The 23,591-nt window shown below is 42.0% G+C and overlaps 1 protein-coding gene across 4 annotated transcripts in view; it reads left to right on the forward strand.

Moving 5' to 3' along the window:
• LOC106569043 (high affinity 3',5'-cyclic-AMP phosphodiesterase 7A) overlaps nucleotides 1-23,591 on the forward strand; it is a 52,932-nt gene that overhangs the window by 22,718 nt on the left and 6,623 nt on the right. Inside the window, exons 2-9 of one of the 4 annotated variants that reach the window (XM_014139990.3) lie at nucleotides 10,745-10,814; nucleotides 11,715-11,804; nucleotides 13,220-13,374; nucleotides 13,492-13,555; nucleotides 13,932-14,027; nucleotides 14,172-14,272; nucleotides 14,553-14,684; nucleotides 16,329-16,420. In XM_014139990.3, coding sequence (XP_013995465.3) covers nucleotides 10,745-10,814; nucleotides 11,715-11,804; nucleotides 13,220-13,374; nucleotides 13,492-13,555; nucleotides 13,932-14,027; nucleotides 14,172-14,272; nucleotides 14,553-14,684; nucleotides 16,329-16,420 — 800 coding nt within the window. The remainder of the gene's footprint in view (nucleotides 1-10,744; nucleotides 10,815-11,714; nucleotides 11,805-13,219; nucleotides 13,375-13,491; nucleotides 13,556-13,931; nucleotides 14,028-14,171; nucleotides 14,273-14,552; nucleotides 14,685-16,328; nucleotides 16,421-23,591) is intronic. The other 3 variants (XM_014139991.3, XM_014139992.3, XM_014139993.3) reach the window with 3 other exon arrangements.

Here is a 23,591-nt window from a genome sequence, read left to right on the forward strand (position 1 = left end):
TTTTAAATTATATCATTCTCAACCGTTTCTATTTTCCAGTGATGAAGACATGGATGTCTCATGGTATGGTGGGGTATGCAAAATGGGTCAACTTAAAACACCTTTATCTCTTGAATGTTTTGGCATTCAGGTCCAAAAACTCACTTTCTGACCACTTCTTCCATGGGCAAACATATATGGAAAGTTTTGTTTAAATCAAAAGGGATGCTGTGAAGATGTTATTGAATTCAAATGGATTTACCCTATTGTAATATTAGTAGCAGAAGTAGTAGTTGGTTTATTGATTTAGCAGTAGAATCATAAACATATCATCCATTTCACAAGACATAACATATACTGCACATCGTGTACATTGCACAGTTATTTTTTGCATAATTTTATTGGTGGCTTAAAAGATGTAGTCTTGAAAGCACAGGCCATTTGTAGCTTGTCTTAGGAGTTTTGTGATGGATAATTGAATTGGGACAACAGAGTTGAAATAAAATATCAGAATTTGATGTTGAGTTGGAAGAAATTATGGGTAACAAGGAATACCATTGCATTTCTGTTCCTTCACCAAACTTGCTGGGTTTTCACAACACTGTACCACTGTGTGATGTTTAAAAGGATGTTGTGTCTGTACCAAATGTCTGATTTTAATTTTGACATCCATGGAATCAATCACGATGACGTACTGAGATTTACTGAATTATGAAGCCAGTCCACTTGCATTGAAGATTGCATTGAGAGCAGGAGCCATATCCACAAATCGTCTGAGCAGAAAATATTTTACTCCTACTCTTATGGGTAAAAAGAAAAGCTATGCATGAAGCCTCTTTGATCATAAGAGTCCCACCTAGTCGACAGATATTTAGGAGACCTCATGAGGTGTCCTAACCAGTTAAGAGTTAACAGCGGATGTCTTGATAATAGAAAAATGCAGCCAGTCAGTGGTTACTGTGTCACATGCAGTTGCTTTAGAATTGTTGAAAGAATGTTTTGATATTTACTATATGATCAATCCATATATAATCTCGACCTACATGTTTTTGAAAATGATTTCACATTAGCCCTATTTCACATACATTTACATACATACATACACATGATATGCCAAAATACTTATAACCACATAGGGTAATAAATCATGTCATTTTTCTTTAAATTATTTAATTAACCGACATGTTATTTCATTCACAAGTGAACATACGTTATGCCTTTGGAGCACAATAACAGGTTGTTAAAAAATATGCCTAGAAGTTGGGCAATTAAAAGCATCTAGGGCCAATGTTAACTTTGTATTGAGTGAAAATTATAGACCCTTCAAATGTTTTATGCAACATTATCGGCAAGTTTTTGGATGCCAAACTGTGCCAAAGCGTTGTTAAATGGTAGTGACAAGTGTGTTGATATAACGGTAATATTATAGGACCTTTTCTGAGATGCTTTGTGGATACGGGCCCAGAATCGTGAGCTGCAGTCATGTGTTGACTTGTGAATGTAGCATTGAATGTCAAGCATTTTAACAGGAGCGAGTGGCATGAGGGATGGAGGCATATGTCCGTCCCAGCCTGACAGACGCTACGGTGTTTGGAGTGCAGCGAGGCAAGCCGGTAGTGACGCACGCTGGGCTTGACACAGCCCACATAGCGCCATGTGAAGGGAGATGCCAGTTGCTTGTCTGGATAGCTTGTGTGAAGCACATATGGGCATGGCAAGGTTGGATGTCTAACAGCCCCCGTCCCTGTGAGAGCCTGATATACCCCGGCTCTGGCTGCCATAAACAGAACTGATTTGTGTGAACACTGGCGTTGTTTGTGTAAACACTGGCGCCTTCAAACCAAGGTTTTTATATACTGCTTTGTCTGTTTAGTTCATATTAGATTAGCTTTTTTAAACAAAAGCCTAGGCTGTATGTAATGTAGTAGTATTGTGTCTGCCCATAAACTACGACCCTGCTGTTTGTGTAATTGACAGTATCTGGCTTGAATTGAGGATGATAAACTAGAGAGAGGATGAGTTGGACATCGACGTCTCGCTCTCAGACAAATTAAACAACTTCTTTGCGAGCTTTGAGGACAATACAGTGCCACCGACACGCCCCGCTACCAAAGACTGTGGGCTCTCCTGCAACGCGGCTAATGTGAGTAAAACATTTAAACGTTAACCCTTACAAAGCTGCCGGCCCAGACGGCATCCCTAGCCGCGTCCTCAGAGCATGCGCAGACAAGCTGGCTGGTGTGTTTATGGACATAATCAATCCCTATCCCAGTCTGCTGTCCGCACATGCTTCAAGATGGCCACCATTGTTCCTGTTCCCAAGAAAGCTAAGGTAACTAAACTAAATGACTATCGCCCTGTAGCACTCACTTCTGTCATCTTGAAGTGCTTTGAGAGAATAGTCAAGGATCATATCACCTCCACCCTACCTGATACCCTAGACCCACTCCAATTTGCTTACCGCCCCAATAGGTCCACAGACGATGCAATCGCCGTCACACTGAACACTGCCCTATCCCATCTGGACAAGAGGAATAACTATGTAAGAATGCTGTTCATTGACTACAGCTCAGCATTCAACACCATAGTACCCTCCAAACTCATCATTAAGCTTGAGACCCATGGTCCCTGTGCAACTGGGTCCTGGACTTCCTGACAGGCCGCCCCAGGTGGTGGAGGTAGGAAACGACATCTCCACCCTGCTGATCCTCAACACTGGGGCCCCACAAGGGTGCGTTCTCAGCCCTCTCCTGTACTCCCTGTTCACCCATGACTGCGTGGCCATGCACGCCTCCAACTCAATCATCAGGTTTGCAGACGACACTACAGTAGTAGGCTTGATTACCAACAACGACAAGACAGCCTACAGTGAGGAGGTGAGGGCCCTCGGAGTGTGGTGTCAGGAAAATAACCTCTCACTCAACGTCAACAAAACAAAGGAGATGATTGTGGACTTCAGGTAACAGCAGAGGGAGCACCCCCCTATCCACATCGACAGGACTGTACTGGAGAAGGCGGAACGTTTTAAGTTCCTCTGTGTACACATCACGGACAAACTGAAATGATCCACCCACACAGACAGCGTGGTGAAGAAGGCGCAACAGCGCCTCTTCAACCTCAGGAGGCTGAAGAAATTTGGCTTGTCACCTGAAACCCTCACAAACTTCGACAGATGCACAATCGAGAGCATCCCGTCGGGCTGTATCACAGCCTGGTACGGCAACTGCACCGCCCTCAACCGGAAGGCTCTTCAGAGGGTGGTGCAGTCTGCACAATGCATCACCGGGGACAAACTACCTGCCCTCCATGACACCTACAGCACTTGATCTCACAGGAAGGCAAAAAGATCAGCAAGGACAACAACCACCCGAGCCACTGCCTGTTAACCCTGCTATCATCCAGTACAGGTGCATCAAAGCTAGGACCAAGAGACTGAAAAACAGCTTCTATCTCAAGGCCATCAGACTGTTAAACAACCATCACTAACATAGAGAGGCTGCTGCCAACAGACTCAAATCACTGGCCGCTTGAATAAATGAATTTAATAATGGTATCACTAGTCACTTTAAATAATGCCACTTTAATAATTTTTACATATCCCACATTACTTATCTCATGTGTATATACTGTATTTTATACCATCTATTGCATCTTGCCTATGCCGCACGGCCATTGCGCATCCATATATTTATATGTACATATTCTTATTCCATCCCCTTGCGTTGTGTGTGTGTGTGTGTGTGTGTGTGTGTGTGTGTGTGTGTGTGTGTGTGTGTGTGTGTGTATAAGGTAGTCGTTGTGAATTTGTTAGATATTACTGCACTGTCGGAACTAGAAGCACAAGCATTTAGCTACACTCGCATTAACATTTGCTAACTATGTGTATGTGATTTGATTTCTCACTGATTCAGCCCCATACAGTATGATGGAATAGATTACTCTCACTCAGTAAAAGAATAGTGAAGTAGTACAATGTCCAATCTGTGTCAGCATACTTTATCATTAGCTGCCACATAAACGCAATAAGAAAACACTCCGCTAACAGACACAGGGAGCAGCCAGTATTAACAATAACACTGTCAAACTTTGGCAAGGCTTTTCAATTTTTGAAGTTGACGTAGGCTGTGATTCGATGATAAATTAACAGGCTCCGCATTGATTATATGCAACGCAGGACAAGCTAGTTAACCTAGTAATATCATCAACCATGTGTGCAGTTGTGGCAAAAGGTTTTGAGAATGACACAAATATTAATTTTCACAAAGTCTGCTGCCTCAAAATTGATGGCAATTTGCATATACTCCAGAATGTTACAAAGAGTGATCAGATGAATTGCAATTAATTGCAAAGTCCCTCTTTGCCATGCAAATGAACTGAATCCCCCCAAAACATTTCCACTGCATTTCAGCCCTGCCACAAAAGGACCAGCTGACATCATGTCAGTGATTCTCTCGTTAACACAGGTGTGTGTCGACGAGGACAAGGCTGGAGATCACTCTGTCATGCTGATTGAGTTTGAATAACAGACTGGAAGCTTCAAAAGGAGGGTGGTGCTTGGAATCATTGTTCTTCCTCTGTCAACCATAGTTACCTGCAAGGAAACACGTGCCGTTATCATTGCTTTGCACAAAAAGGGCCTCACAGGCAAGGATATTGCTGCCAGTAAGATTGCACCTAAATCAACCATTTATCGCATCATAACGCTCCAGCATGATGGAGCACCTTGCCAATAAGGCAAAGGTTGATAACTAAGTGGCTCTGGGAACAAAACATTGATATTTTGGGTCCATGGCCAGGAAACTCCCTAGACCTTATTCCCATTGAGAACTTGTGCTCAATCCTCAAGAGGCGGGTGGACAAACAAAAACCCACAAATTCTGACAAACTCCAAGCATTGATTATGCAAGAATGGGCTGCCATCAGTCAGGATGTGGCCCAGAAGTTAATTGACAGCATGCCAGGGCGGATTGAAGAGGTCTTGAAAAAGAAGGGTCAACACTGCAAATATTGAATCTTTGCGTCAACTTCATGTAATTGTCAATAAAAGCCTTTGACACTTATGAAATGCTTGTAATTATACTTCAGTATTCCATAGTAACATCTGACAAAAATATCTAAAGACACTGAGGCAGCACACTTTGTGAAAATTAACATTTGTGTCATTCTCAAAACCTTAAGCCACGACTGTAGTTAACTAGTGATTATGTGAAGATTGTTTTTTAGAAGATAAGTTTAATGCTAGCTAGCAACTTACCTTGGCTCCTTGCAGCCACAAGGTCCTTTTGATGCTGCAGTCGCGTAACATGTGGTCAGCCTGCCACGCAGTTTCCTCATGTATTGCAATGTAATTGGCCATAACCGGCATCCAAAAAGGCAGATTACCGATTGTTATGAAAACTTGAAATCAGCCCTAATTAATCGGCCATGCCGATTAATCGGTCAACCTTTAATATATACGTACACACACACACACACACACACACACACACCCACCAACAGTGCCTTCGGAAAGTATTCAGACCCCTTGACTTTTTCCGCATTTTGTTACGTTACAGCCTTATTCTAAAATGTATTAAATGTTTTTCCTCATCAATCTACACACAATACCCCATAATGACAAAGCAAAAACAATTTTTTTGAAATTTTAGCAAATGTATTAAAAGTAAAAACTGAAATAGCTTATTTACATAAGTATTCAGACCCTTTGCTATGAGACTTGAAATTGAGCTCAGGTGCATCCTGTTTCCATTGATCATACTTGAGATGTTTCTACAACTTGATTGGTCCACCTGTGGTCAATTCAATTAATTGGACATGATTTGGAAAGGAACACACCTGTCTATATAAGGTCAGTGCATGTCAGAGCAACAACCAAGCCATGAGGTCGAAGGAATTGTCCGTAGAGCTCCGAGACAGGATTGTGTTGAGGCACAGATCTGGGGAAGGGTACGAAGGGCCTTGGTCAGGGATGTGACAAAGAACGCGATGGTCACTCTGACAGAGCTCTAGAGTTCCTCTGTGGAGATGGGAGAACCTTCCAGAAGGACAACCATCTCTGCAGCACTTCACCAATCAGGCCTTCATAGTCAAAAGGCACCTAAAGGACTCTGACCACGAGAAACAATATTCTCAGGTCTGATGAAAACAAGATTGAAGTCTTTTGCCTGAATATCAAGCGTCACGTCTGGAGGAAACCTGGCACCATCCCTACAATGAAGCATTGTGGTGGCAAAATCATACATTGGGGATGTTTTTCAGTTGCAGGGACTGGGAGACTAGTCAGGATTTAGGGAAAGATGAACGGAGCAAAGTATAAAGAGTTCCTTGATGAAAACCTTCTCCAGAGCGCTCAAGACCTCAGTCTGGGGTGAAGGTTCATCTTCCAACAGGACAACAACCCTAAGCACACATCCAAGACAATGCAGGAGTGGCTTCGGGAAAAGTCTCAATGTCCTTGAGTGGCCCAGCCAGAGCCCGATCGAACATCTCTGGAGAGACCTGAAAATATCTCTGCATTGACGCTCCCCATCTACCCTCACGGAGCTTGAGAGGATCTGCAGAGAAGAATGGGAGAAACTCCCCAAATACAGGTTTGCCAAGCTTGTAGTGTCATACCCAAGACAACTGGAGGCTGTAATCGCTGCCAAAGGTGCTTCAACAAAGTACTGAGTAAAGGCTCTGAATACTTATGTACATAAAGTATTTCAGTTTTTATTTTTTGCACAAAAAAATCAAAATGTTTTTGCTTCGTCATTCTGGGGTATTATGTGTAGATTGATGAAGGGGAAAACTTTAGAATAAGGTTGTAATGCAACAAAATGTGGAAAAGGTCAAGGGGTCTGAATACTTTCCAAATACAGTGTGTGCGTGCGTACGTACCTACATACATACATACATACATACATACATACATACATACATACATACATACAATACATACATACAATACATACATACATACAATACCAGTCAAAAGTTTGGACACACCTACTCATTCAAGGGTTTTTCTTTAGTTTTACTATTTTCTACAATGAAAAATAATAGTGAAGACATCAAAACTATGAAATAACACATATGGACTCATGTAGTAACCCAAAAAGTGTTCAACAAATCTAAATATATTTCATATTTGATAACAGCTTTGCACACTCTTGGCATTCTCTCAACCAGCTTCATGCGGTACTTTTCAATTAACAGGTGTGCCTTGTTGAAAGTTAATTTGTGGATTTTCTTTCCTTAATGTGTTTGAGACAATCACTTGTGTTGTGACAAGGTAGGGGGTGGTATACAGAAGATAGCCCTATTTGGTAAAATATAATTGAAGACTTTTCTTTGTGTCATAAAAATGTATTTAAATTGCTTAGGAACTTTGCACACTCCAACCCTTGTCATTTTTTTTGTCTTATGTTGCACCTAGCCCACATTTTCAATGAGTAGTCTTATCGTATTACTGAATGTATCCAGAGTGTTCTCAGATTTCGTTATCAACAAAGTACAGTAAATGTAAAATGCATATAAAATCAACAGTTTAATGTTTGGATTCAGTTTTGTGTCAGTTGAACTATTGTGTTCTCACCTTTTGATCTAATCATTTCCCCATTATCTCCAAACACTGTTGCCTTTTAATTGCTACCATGGTTATGCATATACTTTTCATACTTTCAATTTAGCCCTATCCATATAGGCCAATTCCCACGAGTATAAAGGGTTAAAGTAACAAATTACAGTATGTGTGATGCCCTAAGCTAAGCACACAACACAGGCTTGTCCATACATGCACTAACATGGTTGATTCTAGTTCATTGCTGTGCTGGTTGCCTGCTACTCATGATCAGTTGGTTTCATATAGCGTAGAAGCGCTTGATGACCTACCACCACAGTTTTGTGTCATCTGTCAGCTGGGCCATTCTATATGAGGTTGGCCCAAAGATATTTATGATGTTTAGGATCTTCCTGAAATGAAATCCATAGAAAGGTCATTTGGTGGAAGGATGCATTTGGCATACCTTTTTGAAATCTGAATCCAAAATAACTATTGAGAAATAACAAATTCAAGTTAGGAAATGCGATTTTGGCCTTACCCAGGCCTTCTTTAAGACACTACAATGATGAGTCTGTAGATGCTACAAAACCAGTCTTTGGTGTCATTTGAAACTTACTGTGTGCTCTGAACTGTAAGTACTGTTTAGATAAAGAATACAATTTCTGTACATTCATTTATGGAAACTAAAAAATATATGTAAATATCTTTAAAGTACCCTTTTTTGATTTTGTTCATTTTTCTACATCTTTTTTAAGCAATATAATCTACATGCAATGTTCCCTCTAAGCTGCGCACCGGCTCCCCCGGGACTGCTGCGCAGAATAAATATCAGCCGTTCTGCACAAGATTGAACTTCACTCAACCTTCTAAATTTCCCCTTTAGTTAACACAAACAACGTTTCCTTCTACTGTGGGAATTGCCAATATTAGCCACTTTCAATAAAACATACAGAAACAAAATTAAACTATGCAAGACTTAGTATGCAAGGAATTTTCTTGTAGGCTGAACGCACCGGAGAAGAATTCTATTGCATTGACAGGCATGATTCTACAGACCAGCGCGGCATAACCAATCAGAGCTGCAGTATCTCCATATTCAAATAGACCATTGCCATACAGTATATAGATCTGTGCCATTCCTTTGAACTGGACTGTGTTTACAGCATGAGTGGTCGCAAGTAGATGCGCTTGTTTTGAGATCTGCATGTAGCCACTTGTTTATATTCTTTGCTAGTGAGTTAGTAGCCCAGTTATAGATCATTTCTAGTTATAAATGGGGTGTGGTTGCTTCCGAACAGAGCACTTAACGTGTGCATTCTAGCCATATTTAAAAAACGAGTCAGGTAAAGAAATGTTTTTCTGTCTTAAAGGGGCAGTGTTGTATTTTGAGACAGGCTTGAATAAGCTAAGTAGCCAATAGGCAGAGGGTAGCATAGTTTGTCTGATTCACTGTAATAATGGTATGGGAATAATAATAATAACTTTATTTTGTAAAGTGGTTTCTTTCATCAAACAACAAATCTTCAGTCATTTCCTTGTCTAAACGACAAGTGGATAAACAGGTTGTCAAGCCCTGCATATTTTTTCCAAAAGTCTCACGGAATCGAGGCCTACATTGAACACCACACATTGGCTGCTACTGTAGGCTGAATGATTGAACAGCTATTTCCATGTTAAAATGTTATGGGATGCATTTTCTCCATTGTTTATGTTAGGGCACTCTGATAGGCCTACATTATGATCCAATAGCCACAGTAGCCTACTTGGCCACGGTTATAACTGTAACTTAAAGCGGGTACAGTCTGTGTTCACAAAAGAAGCACGCCAGAAGTTGCACAGAATTTTTACAACCTTCACGTTTGCATTCAGCAGGCTTGAAATGTACTCAGTGCTGAAAAAAATGAGGGAACATTGTCTACAAGTACCACACATTTCAGGTCTTGTATTCTAAACTCAGTGCAAAGTCACATGCAAGACTGTATAAGTACAGCCACTGGCCAGAGAAGCCGGTATGGCATATGTCTTAAGCCTTTGCATTCAACAGCGCTTATGCGGCTAGGGCTTGGCTGATGGAGGAATGTAAATTATGCAAATATGTTGAGGAGATTGACGTCATAGTTCGAAGTTTATGCCATCTGGGGACACCCCGGTGAGCTGAGAGAGCATTTGCATCAGAGGGCGAGGGGAAGAGCAGAAAAAGAGAGGAAGGGAGGGGGAGGAGAGGAGCATAAATAAATACTGTTATAGGTTTTGTCAAATGTTGTAGTTTGTGTTGTTTATTGTTTAGGACACCAGTGGGGACTTGTTAGGGTTCCATCATTTGAGTTTTTAATGACAAAAGCTCTGTCCAAAATCATTGAGGCGTCTTTGGGTGGTGGGAAAGCGAGTGAGTGGTGACATTTGAGTGGTTCGCTTTGCTCCATGTGGTTTGTGTGATTTCCCAGTGGCCAATACTGAAACCCATCCTGTTGCTGCTAATTAGACAGCATTCTCTGGATGAGCAATTTCCCACAGGCCAGCTGTGTTTAGCTTCATTAGCTGAAACTGAGCTTGGGCAAGGGTTTGGACAACAGTACTGGGAATCTTTCACAGATCCCTTTAAATACCATTAACTACATACTTTACCAAGAAGAGGCACATTTAATTGTGAGTTTGTCTTGAGAGTTTGATGGGATGGATAACTGAATTGGGACAACACAGAGTTGAAATAAAATATCTGAATGTTTTGTTGAGTTGGAAGAAATAGTAACAAGGAATAACAGTGCATTTTCTGTTCATTTACCAAACTTGCTGGTTTTTGGAAGAAACTGTGGGCTCCAGGGGCCTCTCTCTCGCTGCAGGGAGCTCTGCATGACCCCTGAAGTATAAAGAATGACTGGGTCCTGCAGAGGGCTTTAATGTCCTCCACTGTCACATGGCTACAGCTGCATGTGACACAGCAGAAGGGCACCCCTCACCTCCCCTGACTGTTACAGTAGAAGTGCCGCAGGGCAGTCACTAGGTGAGGAAAGGCGGTTTGTTCAATGTTTCTGTTTTTACTGCGTATTATGTTACCAACTCTCTGAAATGTGCATCGCAAATGCTTTTGTAAGACCACCCACTGTAGATGTCTGACTGCGAAATTCTTCACACGATTCTACATGTAAGATCGGTGCGCACTCGGCCAGCCAACTCTATTGGTGTGTCTGAGGCCTTAATGATCCCTTCCTTGTGTCCTTGCAGAGACGAGGGGCGATCTCTTATGACAGTGAGAATCAAACAGCTCTCTACATTCGGATGCTCGGTACGTATGGTATGATATTCACTTGATTTTTCTCAATCCATATATATTGAAACATATCGTATGACCTTTTTCAGCACCCATATGAATATTGATGATTTAAGTAATGTTTTGATGCATGTTTGTTAATTAGTAGTTAAGCAATAGCTCTACTGCTGTTCCATGTCTAATCTTGTATGTACATCTATGGGTAATCTTACCCAGCAAGGTGGCTGGTAGCCTAGTGGTTAGAGCGTTGGGCCAGTAACTGAAAGGTTGCTGGTTAGAATCCCCGAGCCGAAAAGGCTCTATCGATGTGCTCTTGAGCAAGGCACTTAACCCTAATTGCTCCTGAAAGTTGCTCAGGATAAGAGCGTCTTCTAAAAATGCAAATATAAGGTCTAATAGTACTTTAGACATACTGACTAAGAAAGGGTATGTGTTTCTGTTTTACGATCCTGTCTCTTATGAATACAGGATCTTTAACATGTACTCTTTTTAGTCAGTATGGCTAACAGTTCTTAAGATGTTTTATATCACAGGCGAGGAATGTAAGATGTCTCCCAACTAGATAACTACCTAACTCTATCTAATATAACTGCAGAGTCTGTTTTGATCTAGTCTGAATAGAGAAGGCTTCCTCTTCTCCAGCTCACTGACACCAGTGTGAATACTAATGTGTCAAAGCCATGCTTCCTCTTCAGCTGTGTCTGTGTTGCCTCAGCCTTTATCTCCCAAAGGGCACCCTATACCCTATGTTGTGCACTACTTTTGACCAGAGCCCTATGGGTCCTGGTCAAAAGTAGTGCACTACATAGGGAATAAGGAGCTATTTGAGACGCAGCCTCAGTCTCTGCAGGTCCAATGCTTTATTAAATGAAACACCTCTTTATTGCCAGTACCTTGAGGACCGTGTTTTCCCATTTCTTCTAGGAGATGTGAGAGTCAGAAGCCAGGTGGGGTTTGAACCGGAGCCAAGAGGGTCCCATCCCTACTTGTATGTCGATTTCCGAACTTTGCACTGTAAGTATGAACCAAAAACTCCCATTCATTGTGTGACCACCCCTTAAAACCCCTTCTATCAATAAAGAAGCTGAACCATTTTACAACCCATGATTTGTTGCTTGTTGCTCTTATGATTGAAGTAACCCTGTACAATAACTTGACTTATGAACTAAATGGCAGATGTAAAGTGGACACTCAACAATCCCTCATCTAAATGTAGGCAAGATACACATCCACATGCTGTAGTGGATATGATTATATCACTTTAACTGATATGACATTTAAACGGTCATGTGCTTGAATGAATGAAATTAAAGCATTTGATATTATTCACTTGTCGAATTGGATCTTCTGAAAAGGTCTATGAAAAGAACATTGTACAAAGTCTCTCTAACAAATTGATCAATGGAAGCCATCCAATCCAGCTGGCTGTCCTATTGACGTGATCGTAAGTGTTGTGTTTGCTGACTGTGCAAAACTTTCCAGCAATCAATATTGCATTTTAGAATGTTTTGGGACCATCACCTATTAGACATTAGACATTAATCCTGGCTCTGTTTGTTAATGCCTTGATCTTTCCAAGAGTTTTCTAGAATGCAGGTTTGCTGCAAGAGGCCATTTGAGGCTTGCTAGTCTGCAATGGTTGGTGAGTGTGCGTTGACAATGCGGTACTCAGATTGGTGGGCTGCCAGCTGGCTGGAGAATGGGCTGCTGTGTCAGCAGCATGTCTGCACACTCACACCTCTTTGCACTAGTCACAGTGGTGGGGGTGGCCACGGCATGGCGGGCTCAAATCCTCTCTTGTGTTTGTCCTCTCTCAATGCTACTCACTGTTTGAATTGACTTGGGACTCTTGACACTTCCCTCCTCTTTTCAAAAAGTTTCACAGTAAACAGGTTATTATTCTAACTCTTTCTTGAAATGCATCTGTTCTATATTGAGGTTATTACAGTACAGTACAGTATTAACCCTAATGTTATTGACTTTTTGGCGTGTTTTTTTTACTTTGTCCTGAATGATTTGCTGTGCTCTGCTTTTAGTACAGAGTGTAGATTAGAGTTGTGTGCACATATGGAGAATGGAATTCTGTAATAGAACTGTTTGAAAACCTTTCAGTGTTCTAGAGCTCCAAAAGCCAACTGATGGTGTTTTTTAGTTTTTTTTTAAATCACCAACGCATGTGAAGTAGCTAGCTAGCCAACTGCAACTTGAAATATTACTTAGCTATGGAAAAAAAAGGTGGTAAGCGAACTTCTGGCGGTTGTGGAGATGGACATCTCTTGAAAGCTACTTAAAAAATAATGCAACAAAGCATCATGTTACTTTTACCTGGAAATGAATTAAGTTGTTAGCTGTATAAACTTGGCTTAGCTTTAGAGCAAAGTGAGTACATTTCAACCATAGCTAATCATCCTGTGCTTTTGTTTCCACAGCCCGACCCCAGTCTGCGGGGCCTGTGTCTGCCAGGAATGTCCGCAGACTGCTGAGCTTTCAGAGGTACCTCCACTCGTCACGGTTCATCCGTGGCATCCCAGCCTCCAACCCACTAGGCTACCTCCTTGACGATGACTACACAGGTCAAGCCAAGGTTAGTGGCAATCTATCCAGCAACAATACTTCTTAAATATGTAAGTATTGTAGTATCACTGAGTAAAAATTGGTCAGGTGATAATTGTAACCCAATATAATTCTTCATGTATTTCAGTTAATGCTGGAGAAGGTTGGAAACTGGAACTTTGACATGTTCCTTTTTGACAGACTTACAAACGGTAAGGTGTTTTCCTAGGTGATTGTTGCCCTCTACTGTTTGAGAATTGCAAATGCAGTGCATGCCTGCTTTATTTTCTCACCCTGACACGTATTGCTCTCTATTTTCATTTGGAAAATGTTCAATCACATAATAGTTTTCTATAAATGTGGATGGAGATGGCGTTTTGCTAGTGATTTTGTTGTGGATGGCGTTTTGCTAGTGATTTTGTTGTGGATGGCGGTTTGCAAGTCAGACTAAATAGATGTGGTTAGAGTTCAGCTTTAGATTAAGGAGTAGGACTATTACATCATGTGTCCCTTCCCTTGTCTGTTATTACAAACTGCAGTGTTATTATGCATTTGTTGATTCATTGTTTCTGTTCTGCTTACTTACAGGGAACAGCCTCGTCAACCTGACCTTTCACTTATTCAACAGTTATGGGTTAATTGAGCTCTTTCAGTTGGACATGGTTAAACTTAGAAGATTTTTAGGTATTGAAATTAAATTAAATACACTGTATTGCACTGGGACATGGGTTTATTTAAACTCAATATTGTCTACTTGAATGAAGTGGTGATGCATAGTTGAAACTCTCCCCAAATGAAATGAATACGTAATGTTGTTGTTGTTGTTAGTCATGATTCAAGAGGACTACCGCAGCCAGAACCCCTACCACAATGCAGTCCACGCTGCGGACGTGACTCAGGCTATGTATTGTTACCTGCAGGAGCCCAAGGTGAGAGAAAATTACACTGTTAACCACTAACAAATAAGTCATCTACAACTGAATGTCCTCAAAACAGATCAATACGCTTAAGCTTTTCACATTTCTTTGAAAATGTGTTTATTTTTTGTAGGGTTTTATTTTGTAGAAGGATGTGTATATCTTTGTAAGTGCTGTAGCCTTCAAAATGTGTGGACCAAAAAAAGAATAACCTACAAGTACACCTGGAGAAGTTTGTTCCAACTGTACCTCTTCATGAGGAGTCTGATGAGGAGAGTTCTCTGTTTTGCAGCTTGCTGAGACGATGACATCCTGTGATCTCCTGCTGGGTCTGCTGGCTGCTGCCACCCATGATCTAGACCATCCAGGTGTCAACCAGCCTTTCCTCATCAAAACAAACCATTATCTAGCAGCACTGTACAAGGTAAGGCCCTATACTGAAAATAGCCTCTGGGCTCAATGTTGATGCTTGTGGTGATAAAACCAATTTTCCCAAACTGGGATCAATACGTACTACTCCACTTTCTCTACAAGGGCAGTCGACCGAGAGTCGTCCTGTTCTTTCGACCAATCGATTGGTCTAAATGTTTAAACTTATTTTTCCATATATAGACAGACACACCCTGTGTTGGAATAAAACCAACTGCATATGCGCTGAGCTTGTCTGACGCTTTAAGCACACTGTTTAATTAAATAATTAAGACACGCAAATGACTCAAGAAAGAGCCCGATGGTCACGCTGTGTTAGGCAATAATTGGGCTACACTGATAACTTGAGCATGGTTCCCAAGTTTGTAAACCATACCAAACCATATTTGGTATACAGTAGTGTCGCCATAATATTTGAATTGATGAAGTATGATCATAATCATTAGGATATTTTAGCGATCCGCAGTAGACGTCCAAAATGCCCCCCAGCCTACAGCACTTGAGATGCGTTCTAAGGCTATGGATGAGAAAGTGAACTTATCATTCCAAAAGTTTAGATCAGTTGTATGCTGCTTTGCGATCAATTAACAGCAAGGGTTACATTAAATAGGCTCAATATTTTTGACTGATACATTTGGCAATATTCAATTCATACGCGCAAAACATATAAACAAAAGCATTCACTTTTGAACGTTGGTAAATGTAGGCCCTTCATATATAGGCTATACACAGCACTACGTTCAATTTATGAAATCAGTTATTGTTTTCTTGCTCAAACCATAAGCAACACAGGGATGTTGATTTACACGGGACTAGTATTATCAGTGGACCTTGGCGTTCACCAAAAAACAGTAGGTTATTCTGGTTGGAATTGTTACTCTCCTACCATGTACAAATTACTGACATGGCAGATTCGGCGGGACTAAAATAACAGATGTTTTGTGCTTGTGCACATAATTACATTACCCGACCAACCCCAGTAAAACTAATCCTGTCCGAATAGGGCTTAAGGCAAGGGCTGTTTCCTCGCCTCTGCTGCTGCTACCCCTGCTGCATTGTTCTCAATCCCAATATGCTGGTTAATTTTGCTGTTATGCACATAGCAACATAGGGAAAGCCGGCAATTCTACAGCGCACTAAAGATTCTGTTTCAGAACGGCGGACAGCTACCATATCCAATGCGGAAGAAAGTGCATTTTTATAAAATAATATTAGATTGCACCATTATTTTTACATAAACATATACAATTGCAGTATCACATGTCTTAGAGTGATGGACTGTGCCATCCCCGTGGCCTCCGCAATTTATTAGACCACTGAGACGGGTGCGAATCAGACAGGTGTCTTGTGCACCATGAAAAAATGTATTAATTGTGACTGCTCGACTAAAGAAATCTCGGTCGACCATCAGCCTATCGACCAAACAATCGACCAGTCAACTAAATGCGGTTAGCCCTAATCTCTACTCATCATTATTTTAGTCTCTTTGATGGATAAATGCTGATATAGTTGTCCATAAAATGTTGAATGACTTTAAAATACATGTTAATGGTTGGCATCAGACATCATCTAGCCCATGTACAATATAATTACCTCTTTAATACTCTGAGTATTTTTTGGGTTGTGTTTTCCATTGTAGAATAGCTCAGTTTTGGAGAATCACCACTGGAAGTCTGCTGTGGGCCTGCTCCGAGAGTCAGCACTCTTGTCCCACCTTCCCACTGAAGACAGGTCAGTTCAGAGACGGGGCATCTTCTATAACAACTTTATTTGTGCCCTCAAGGCAATTCTATACAGTGCCTTCGGAAAGTATTTAGACCCTTTGACTTTTTCCACATTTTGTTAGGTTACAGCCTTATTCTATAATTGACTAAATCGTTTTTTTCCCCCTCATCGATCTACACACAATACCCCATAATAACAAAGCAAAAACAGGTTTTTAGAAATGTTTGCTAATTTTTTTTTTTTTTTAAAGCTGATATCGCATTTACATAAGTATTCAGAGCCTTTACTCAGTACTTTGTTGAAGCATCTTTGGCAGCTATTAAAGCCTCAAGTCTTCTTGGGTATAACGCTACATACTTGGACAAGGAAGATGGTGCCGACAGACACGGAAACACTGTTTCTCGCTCCTAAGCAACTTTGCAGTATTTTTTTCTTACAATATTAGCACAGAACGTTTTTTTTTTGTGTTATTACATAAAGCCGGAAATGTAAATGTATTTTACATTTTTTTACATTTAACCTTTATTTAACTAGGCAAGTCAGTTAAGAACAAATTCTTATCAATTCTTATTTACAATGACAGCCTACACGGGCCAAATCCGGGTGACGCTGGGCCAATTGTGCGCTGCCCTATGGGACTCCCAATCACGGCCGGTTGTGATACAGCCCGGAATCGAACCAGGGTGTCTGTAGTGATGCCTCTTGCACTGAGATGCAGTGCCATAGACCGCTGCGCCACTCGGGAATCCAAAAAGAACTGTTGGATATCAGAACGGTGGTAACTCACCAGCATTACGACCAGGAATATGACTTTCCCGAATTTGATCCTTTGTTCGTAGCCCCCAGGGCAATTGAACTTATCCCAGACGCTGCTCCAAGACACCGCCAGCGGAGAGAGGTATTTGGAGTGGACTTCTAGTCAGACTCAGGAGGCGTGCACACCATCCACCGCTTACGAGTATATTACTCGCTAATGTTCAGTCTCTGAAAAATAAAGTAGACGAGCTCAGGGCGAGGATCTCCTTCCAGGGAGACATCAGGGACTGTAACATACTCTGTTTAATGGAATCATGGCTCTCTCAGGATATACTGTCCCCGTCCATATAGCCAGCTGGGTTCTCAGTACATCGCGCAGACGGGAATAAAGAACTCTCCGGGAAGAAGAAAGGCAGTGATGTGATTGTGATAACATACAGAAACTCAAGTCCTTTTGTTCACCTGACCTAGAATACCTCACAATCAAATGCCGACCGTATTACCTCCCAAGAGAATTCTCTTTTGGTTATAGTCACAGCCGTGTATATTTTCCCTCAAGCCGATACCACGATGGCCCTCAAGGAACTACACTGGACTTTATGCAAACTGGAAACCACATATCCTGAGGCCGCATTTATTGTAGCTGGGGATTTCAACAAAGCAAATTTGAGGAAAACGCTATCAAAGTTCTATCAACACATTGACTGTAGTACCCGCTCTGAAAAAACACTCGACCACTGCTACTCCCCCTTTCGAGATGCCTACAAGGCCCTCCCCCGCCCTCACTTCGGAAAATCAGATCACGATTCCATTTTGCTCCTCCCTTCCTATAGGCAGAAACTCAAACAGGAAGTACTTGTGCTAAGGTCTATTTAACACTGGTCTGACCAATCAGAATGCATTTTGATCATGCAGATATGTTCTGGGTAGCCTCTGAGAATAACATTGACGTATACATGGACAAGGTGACTGAGTTCATCAGGAAGTGTATGGGGATGTTGTTCCCAATGTGACTATGAAAACCTATCCAAACCAGAAACCGTGGGTAGATGGCAGCATTCGCGCAAAACTGAAAGTGTGAACCACCGCATTTAACCATGGCAAGGTGACAAACCGTGTAGTTATTCCCTCCGTAAGGCAATCAATCAGGCAAAACGTCAGTACAGAGACAAAGTGGAGTCGTAATTCAATGGCTCAGACACGAGACGTATGTAGTAGGGTCTACAGACAATCACAGATTACAAAGGGGAAACCAGCCATGTCACGGACACAGACGTCATGCTCTTTTTCACCCTGAGGATAACACAGTACCACCGACGCAGCCCACTCCCAAGGACTGTGGGCTCTCGTTCTCCATGGCCGATGTGAGTAAGACATTTAAGCGTTAACCCTCGCAAGGCTGCCGGCCCATCCCTAGCTGCGTCCTCAGAGCATGCGCAGACCAGCTGGTTGGAGTGTTTACGCATATATTCAATCTCTCCCTATCCCAGTCTACTGTCCCCACTTGCTTCAAGATGTCAACCATTGTTCTTGTACCCAATAAAGCAAAGGTAACTGAACTAAATGACTATCGCCCCGTAGCACTCCCTTCTGTCATCATGAAGTGCGTTGAGAGGCTAGTTAAGGATCATATCACCTCTACCTTACCTGACACTCTAGACCCAATTTGCTTACCACCCCAATAGATCAACAGACGATGCAATCGCCATTGCACTGCCCACTGCCCTATCCCATCTGGAGAAGAGACAAGAGGAATACCTATGTAAGAATGCTGTTCATTGACTATAGCTCAGCCTTCAACACCATAGTACCCTCCAAGCTCATCATTAAGCTCGGGGCCCTGGGCCTGAACCCCGCCCTGTGTAACTGGGTCTTGGACTTCCTGACGGGCCACCCCCAGGCAGTGAAGGTAGGAAATAACACCTCCACTTTGCTGATCCTCAACACTAGGGCCCCACAAGGGTGCGTGCTCAGCCCCCTCCTGTTTTGCAGACGACACAACAGTAGTAAGCCCGATTACCAACAATGATGAGACAGCCTATAGGGAGGAGGTGAAGGCCCTGGCAGAGTGGTGCCAGGAAAGTAACCTCTCTCTCAACGTCAACAAAACAAAGGAGCTAATAGTGGACTTCAGGAAAAAGCAGAGGGAGCATGCCCCTATCCACATCGACGGGACTGAAGGGGAGAAGTTCCTCAGTGTACACATCGCTAACAATCTGAAATGGTCCACCCATACAGACAGTTTGTTGAAGAAGTTGCAACAGCCCCTCTTCAACCTCAGGAGGCTGAAGAAATTTGGCTTGTCACCTAAAACCCTCACAAACTTTTACAGATGAACAATTGAGAGCATCCTGTCGGGCTGTATCATTGCCTGGAACGGCAACTGCATCGCCAGCAACGTGCAGGGCTTTCCAGAGGGTGGTGCGGTCAGCCCAACGCCTTACCGGGGGCACAGTGCCTGCTCTCCAGGACACCTACAGCACTCGATGTCACAGGAAGGCCAAAAAGATCATCAAGGACATCAACCGCTCGAGCCACGGCCTGTCCATCCCGTTATCATCCAGAAGGCGAGGTCAGTACAGGTGCGTCAAAGCTTGGACCACGAGACTGAAAAACAGCTTCTATCTCAAGGCCATCAGACTGTTAAATAGCCATCACAAGCCGGCTACCACCCGGTTACTCAACCCTGCACCTTTGAGGCTGTTGCCCTATATACATAGACCTGGAATCCCTGGCCACTTTAATAATGGAACACTAGTCACTTTAATAATGTTTACATACTGCTTTACTCATCGCATATGTATATATTGTATTATATTCTACTGTATTGTAGTCCAATGCCACTCCGAAACGGCTCATCCTAATATTTATATATTTCTTCAATTCCATTAATTTACTTTTAGATTTGTGTGTATTGTTGTGAATTGTTCGATACTACTGCACTGTTAGAGCTAGGAACCCAATAATTTCTCTACACTCGCAATAACGTGCTAAATACAGTACCAAACAAAAGTTTGGACACACCTACTCATTCAAGGGTTTTTCTTTATTTTTACTATTTTCTACATTGTAGAATAATAGTGAAGACATCAAAACTATGAAATAACACATATGGAATCATGTAGTAACCAAAAAAGTGTTAAACAAATGAAAATATATATTATATTTCAGATTCTTCAAAGTTGCCACCCTTTGACTTGATGACAGCTTTGCACATGCTTGGCATTCTCTCAACCAGCTTCTTGAGGTAGTCACCTGGAATGCATTTCAATTAACAGGTGTACCTTGTTAAAAGATAATTTGTGGAATTTCTTTCCTTAATGCGTTTGAGCAAATCAGTTGTGTTGTGACAAGGTAGGGGTGGTATACAGAAGATAGCATTATTTGGTAAAAGACCAAGTCCATATTATGGCAAGAACAGCTCAAATAAGCAAAGAGAAACAACAGTCCATCATTACTTTAAGACATGAAGTTTAGTCAATACGGAACATTTCAAGAACTTTGAAAGTTTCTTCAAGTGCAGTCACAAAACCATCAAGCGCTATGATGAAACTGGCTCTCATGAGGACTGCCATAGGAAAGGATGACCCAGAGTTACCTCTGCTGCAGAGGATAAGTTCATTAGTGTACCAGCCTCAGAATTTGCAGTTCAAGTCAATCAATTGTCATGACGTGGCACTTTTTGGGTATAGCTAGTGGCTTCCCCCTCTCTCGCTCCTACACCCAGGTTCTGTTATCTCAGATTGTAAATTCCTGGAGGAGACTCTCTCTTCCTGGCCATGCAGAAAGAGACACATAGAGAGAACAAAGGATTTCACATGGCGAACTCCTAAATCCCCAAAATGAGGATTTGATACAAAATGTACACTTGTGAGAAGATGGGAATGGTCCGTGGACACTTGTCACAGGTGTTGTAAGAGACGGACCAAGGCACAGTGTGTGTTGAGGTCCACATATTTATTTAATGTGAAACTTCTTCAACAAAACAACTAACAAGCAACAAAACGTGACTACGTGGTGCAACAAGCACAAAACCAAACAATATCCCACAAACACAAGTGGGAGAAATGGCTACCTAAATATGATCCCCAATTAGAGGCAACGATTACCAGCTGCCTCTAATTGGGAACCATACAAAACACCAACATAGAAATATTGAACTAGAACACCCCCTAGTCACGCCCTGACCTACTACACCATAGAGAACCAAGGGCTCTCTATGGTCAGGGCATGACAACACTTAAGGGACGGGTATGACGAGTGTGTTTCATTTGGTGACCTCAGAGAGGACAGGAAACACACATGACTATATCTCTGAATATGTATATTTCTAAATTTTGGGGTTTGCATCTAATTCTTGTATAAAATGAATGAGTGAAGATGAAACTATTTGTGAAATGATGTAAGGTGATGTTAAACCTTTAATGAAAGAGAATTGTATTCCCTTTCAAGTCTAACTAAGTCATTGGCCCGCCCCCGTGAGCACAGACATGATCTGGCGTCATGGAACTGCCCTTTTCTACTGAATAAAAACTCCTCCTGAGGAAATCCTCTTCAGACCACGCATACCTCGATGGACACCGAGGGGGCACAGGTTGAGTTCAGACCACGCGTACCTCGGTCAGCTGAGGGGGAAAAGGTTTGAGTAGAGACCACAAAAACCTCAGTGTCTGCTAAGGTTACAATGGTTGTTGAATTCCTTACCATACCACGTGGAGCATTGGCTACACGGGTGGAAATGGTTCAACTCTGAGACTATCGATCCCGACAGAATAAGAGCAAGTCTTAGATACTAATTACTATTCTGCAGCTAGAAATTATGTCAACCTGGGATGCGAAGACCGACAACCGCCGAAACATCTATTCTATGAGAACATTTCTGAATGGTACTGAAGACTTCAGGGAAGCAGAGAGAGAGAGACGCTCGGACGAACTCTCCAACAGAAGGACTGACGATTCCAACAGAGATTACGATGACACACTGGGTGTAAATACAGTTGAAGTCGGAAGTTTACATACACTTAGGTTGGAGTCATTAAAACTCGTTTTTCAACCACTCCACAAATGTCTTGTTAACAAACTATAGTTTTGACAAGTCGGTTAGGACATCTACTTTGTGCATGACACAAGTAATTTTTCCAATAATTCTTTACAGACAGATTATTTCACTTATAATTCACTGTATCACAATTCCAGTGGGTCAGAAGTTTACATACACTAAGTTGACTGTGTCTTTAATTAGCTTGGAAAAATCCAGAAAATGTCATGGCTTTCGAAGCTTCTGATAGGCTAATTGACATCATTTGAGTCAATTGGAGGTGTACCTGCAGATGTATTTCAAGGCCTACCTTCAAACTCAGTGCCTCTTTGCTTGACATCATGGGAAAATCAAAAGAAATCAGCCAAGACCTCAGAAAAGAATTGGAGACCTCCTCAAGTCTGCTTCATCCTGGGGAGCAATTTCCAAATGCCTGAAGGTACCACGTTCATCTGTAGAAACAATAGTACGCAAGTATAAACACCATGGGACCACGCAGCCGTCATTCCGCTCAGGAAGGAGACGCATTCTGTCTCCTAGAGATGAACGTACTTTGGCAAATCAATCCCAGAACAACAGCAAAGGACCTTGTGAAGATGCTGGAGGAAACAGGTATAAAAGTATCTATATCCACAGTAAAACGAGTCCTATATCGACATAACCTGAAAGGCCGCTCAGCAAGGAAGAAGCCAGACTATGGTTTGGAACTGCACATGGGGACAAAGATTGTACTTTTTGGAGAAATGTCCTCTGGTGTGATGAAACAAAAATAGAGCTGTTTGGCCATAATGACCATCGTTATGTTTGGAGGATAAAGGTGGGAGGCTTGCAAGCCGAAGAACACCATCCCAACCGTGAAGCACGGGGGTGGCAGCATCATGTTGTGTGGGTGCTTTGCTGCAGGAGGGACTGGTGCACTTAAAAAAATAGATGGCATCATGAGGATGCAAAATTATGTGGATATATTGAAGCAACATCTCAAGATATCAGTCAGGAAGTTAATGCTTGGTCGCAAATGGGTCTTCCAAATGGACAATGACCCCAAGCATACTTCCAAAGTGTTGGCAAAATGGCTTAAGGACAACGAAGTCAAGGTAGGTATTGGAGTGGCCATCACAAAGCCCTGACCTCAATCCTATAGAAAATGTGTGGGCAGAACTGAAGTAGCGTGTGCAAGCAAGGAGGCCTACAAACCTGACTCAGTTACACCAGCTCTGTCAGGAGGAATGGACCAAAATTCACCCAACTTATTGTGGGAAGCTTGTGGAAGGCTACCCGAAACGTTTGACCCAAGTTAAACAATTTAAAGGCAATGCTACCAAATACTAATTGAGTGTATGTAAACTTCTGACCCACTGGGATTGTGATGAAAGAAATAAAAGC

This window comes from Salmo salar, chromosome 14 (genome assembly GCF_965601325.2).
Source record: "Salmo salar chromosome 14, fSalSal1, whole genome shotgun sequence".
NCBI classification, from domain to species: domain Eukaryota; kingdom Metazoa; phylum Chordata; class Actinopteri; order Salmoniformes; family Salmonidae; genus Salmo; species Salmo salar.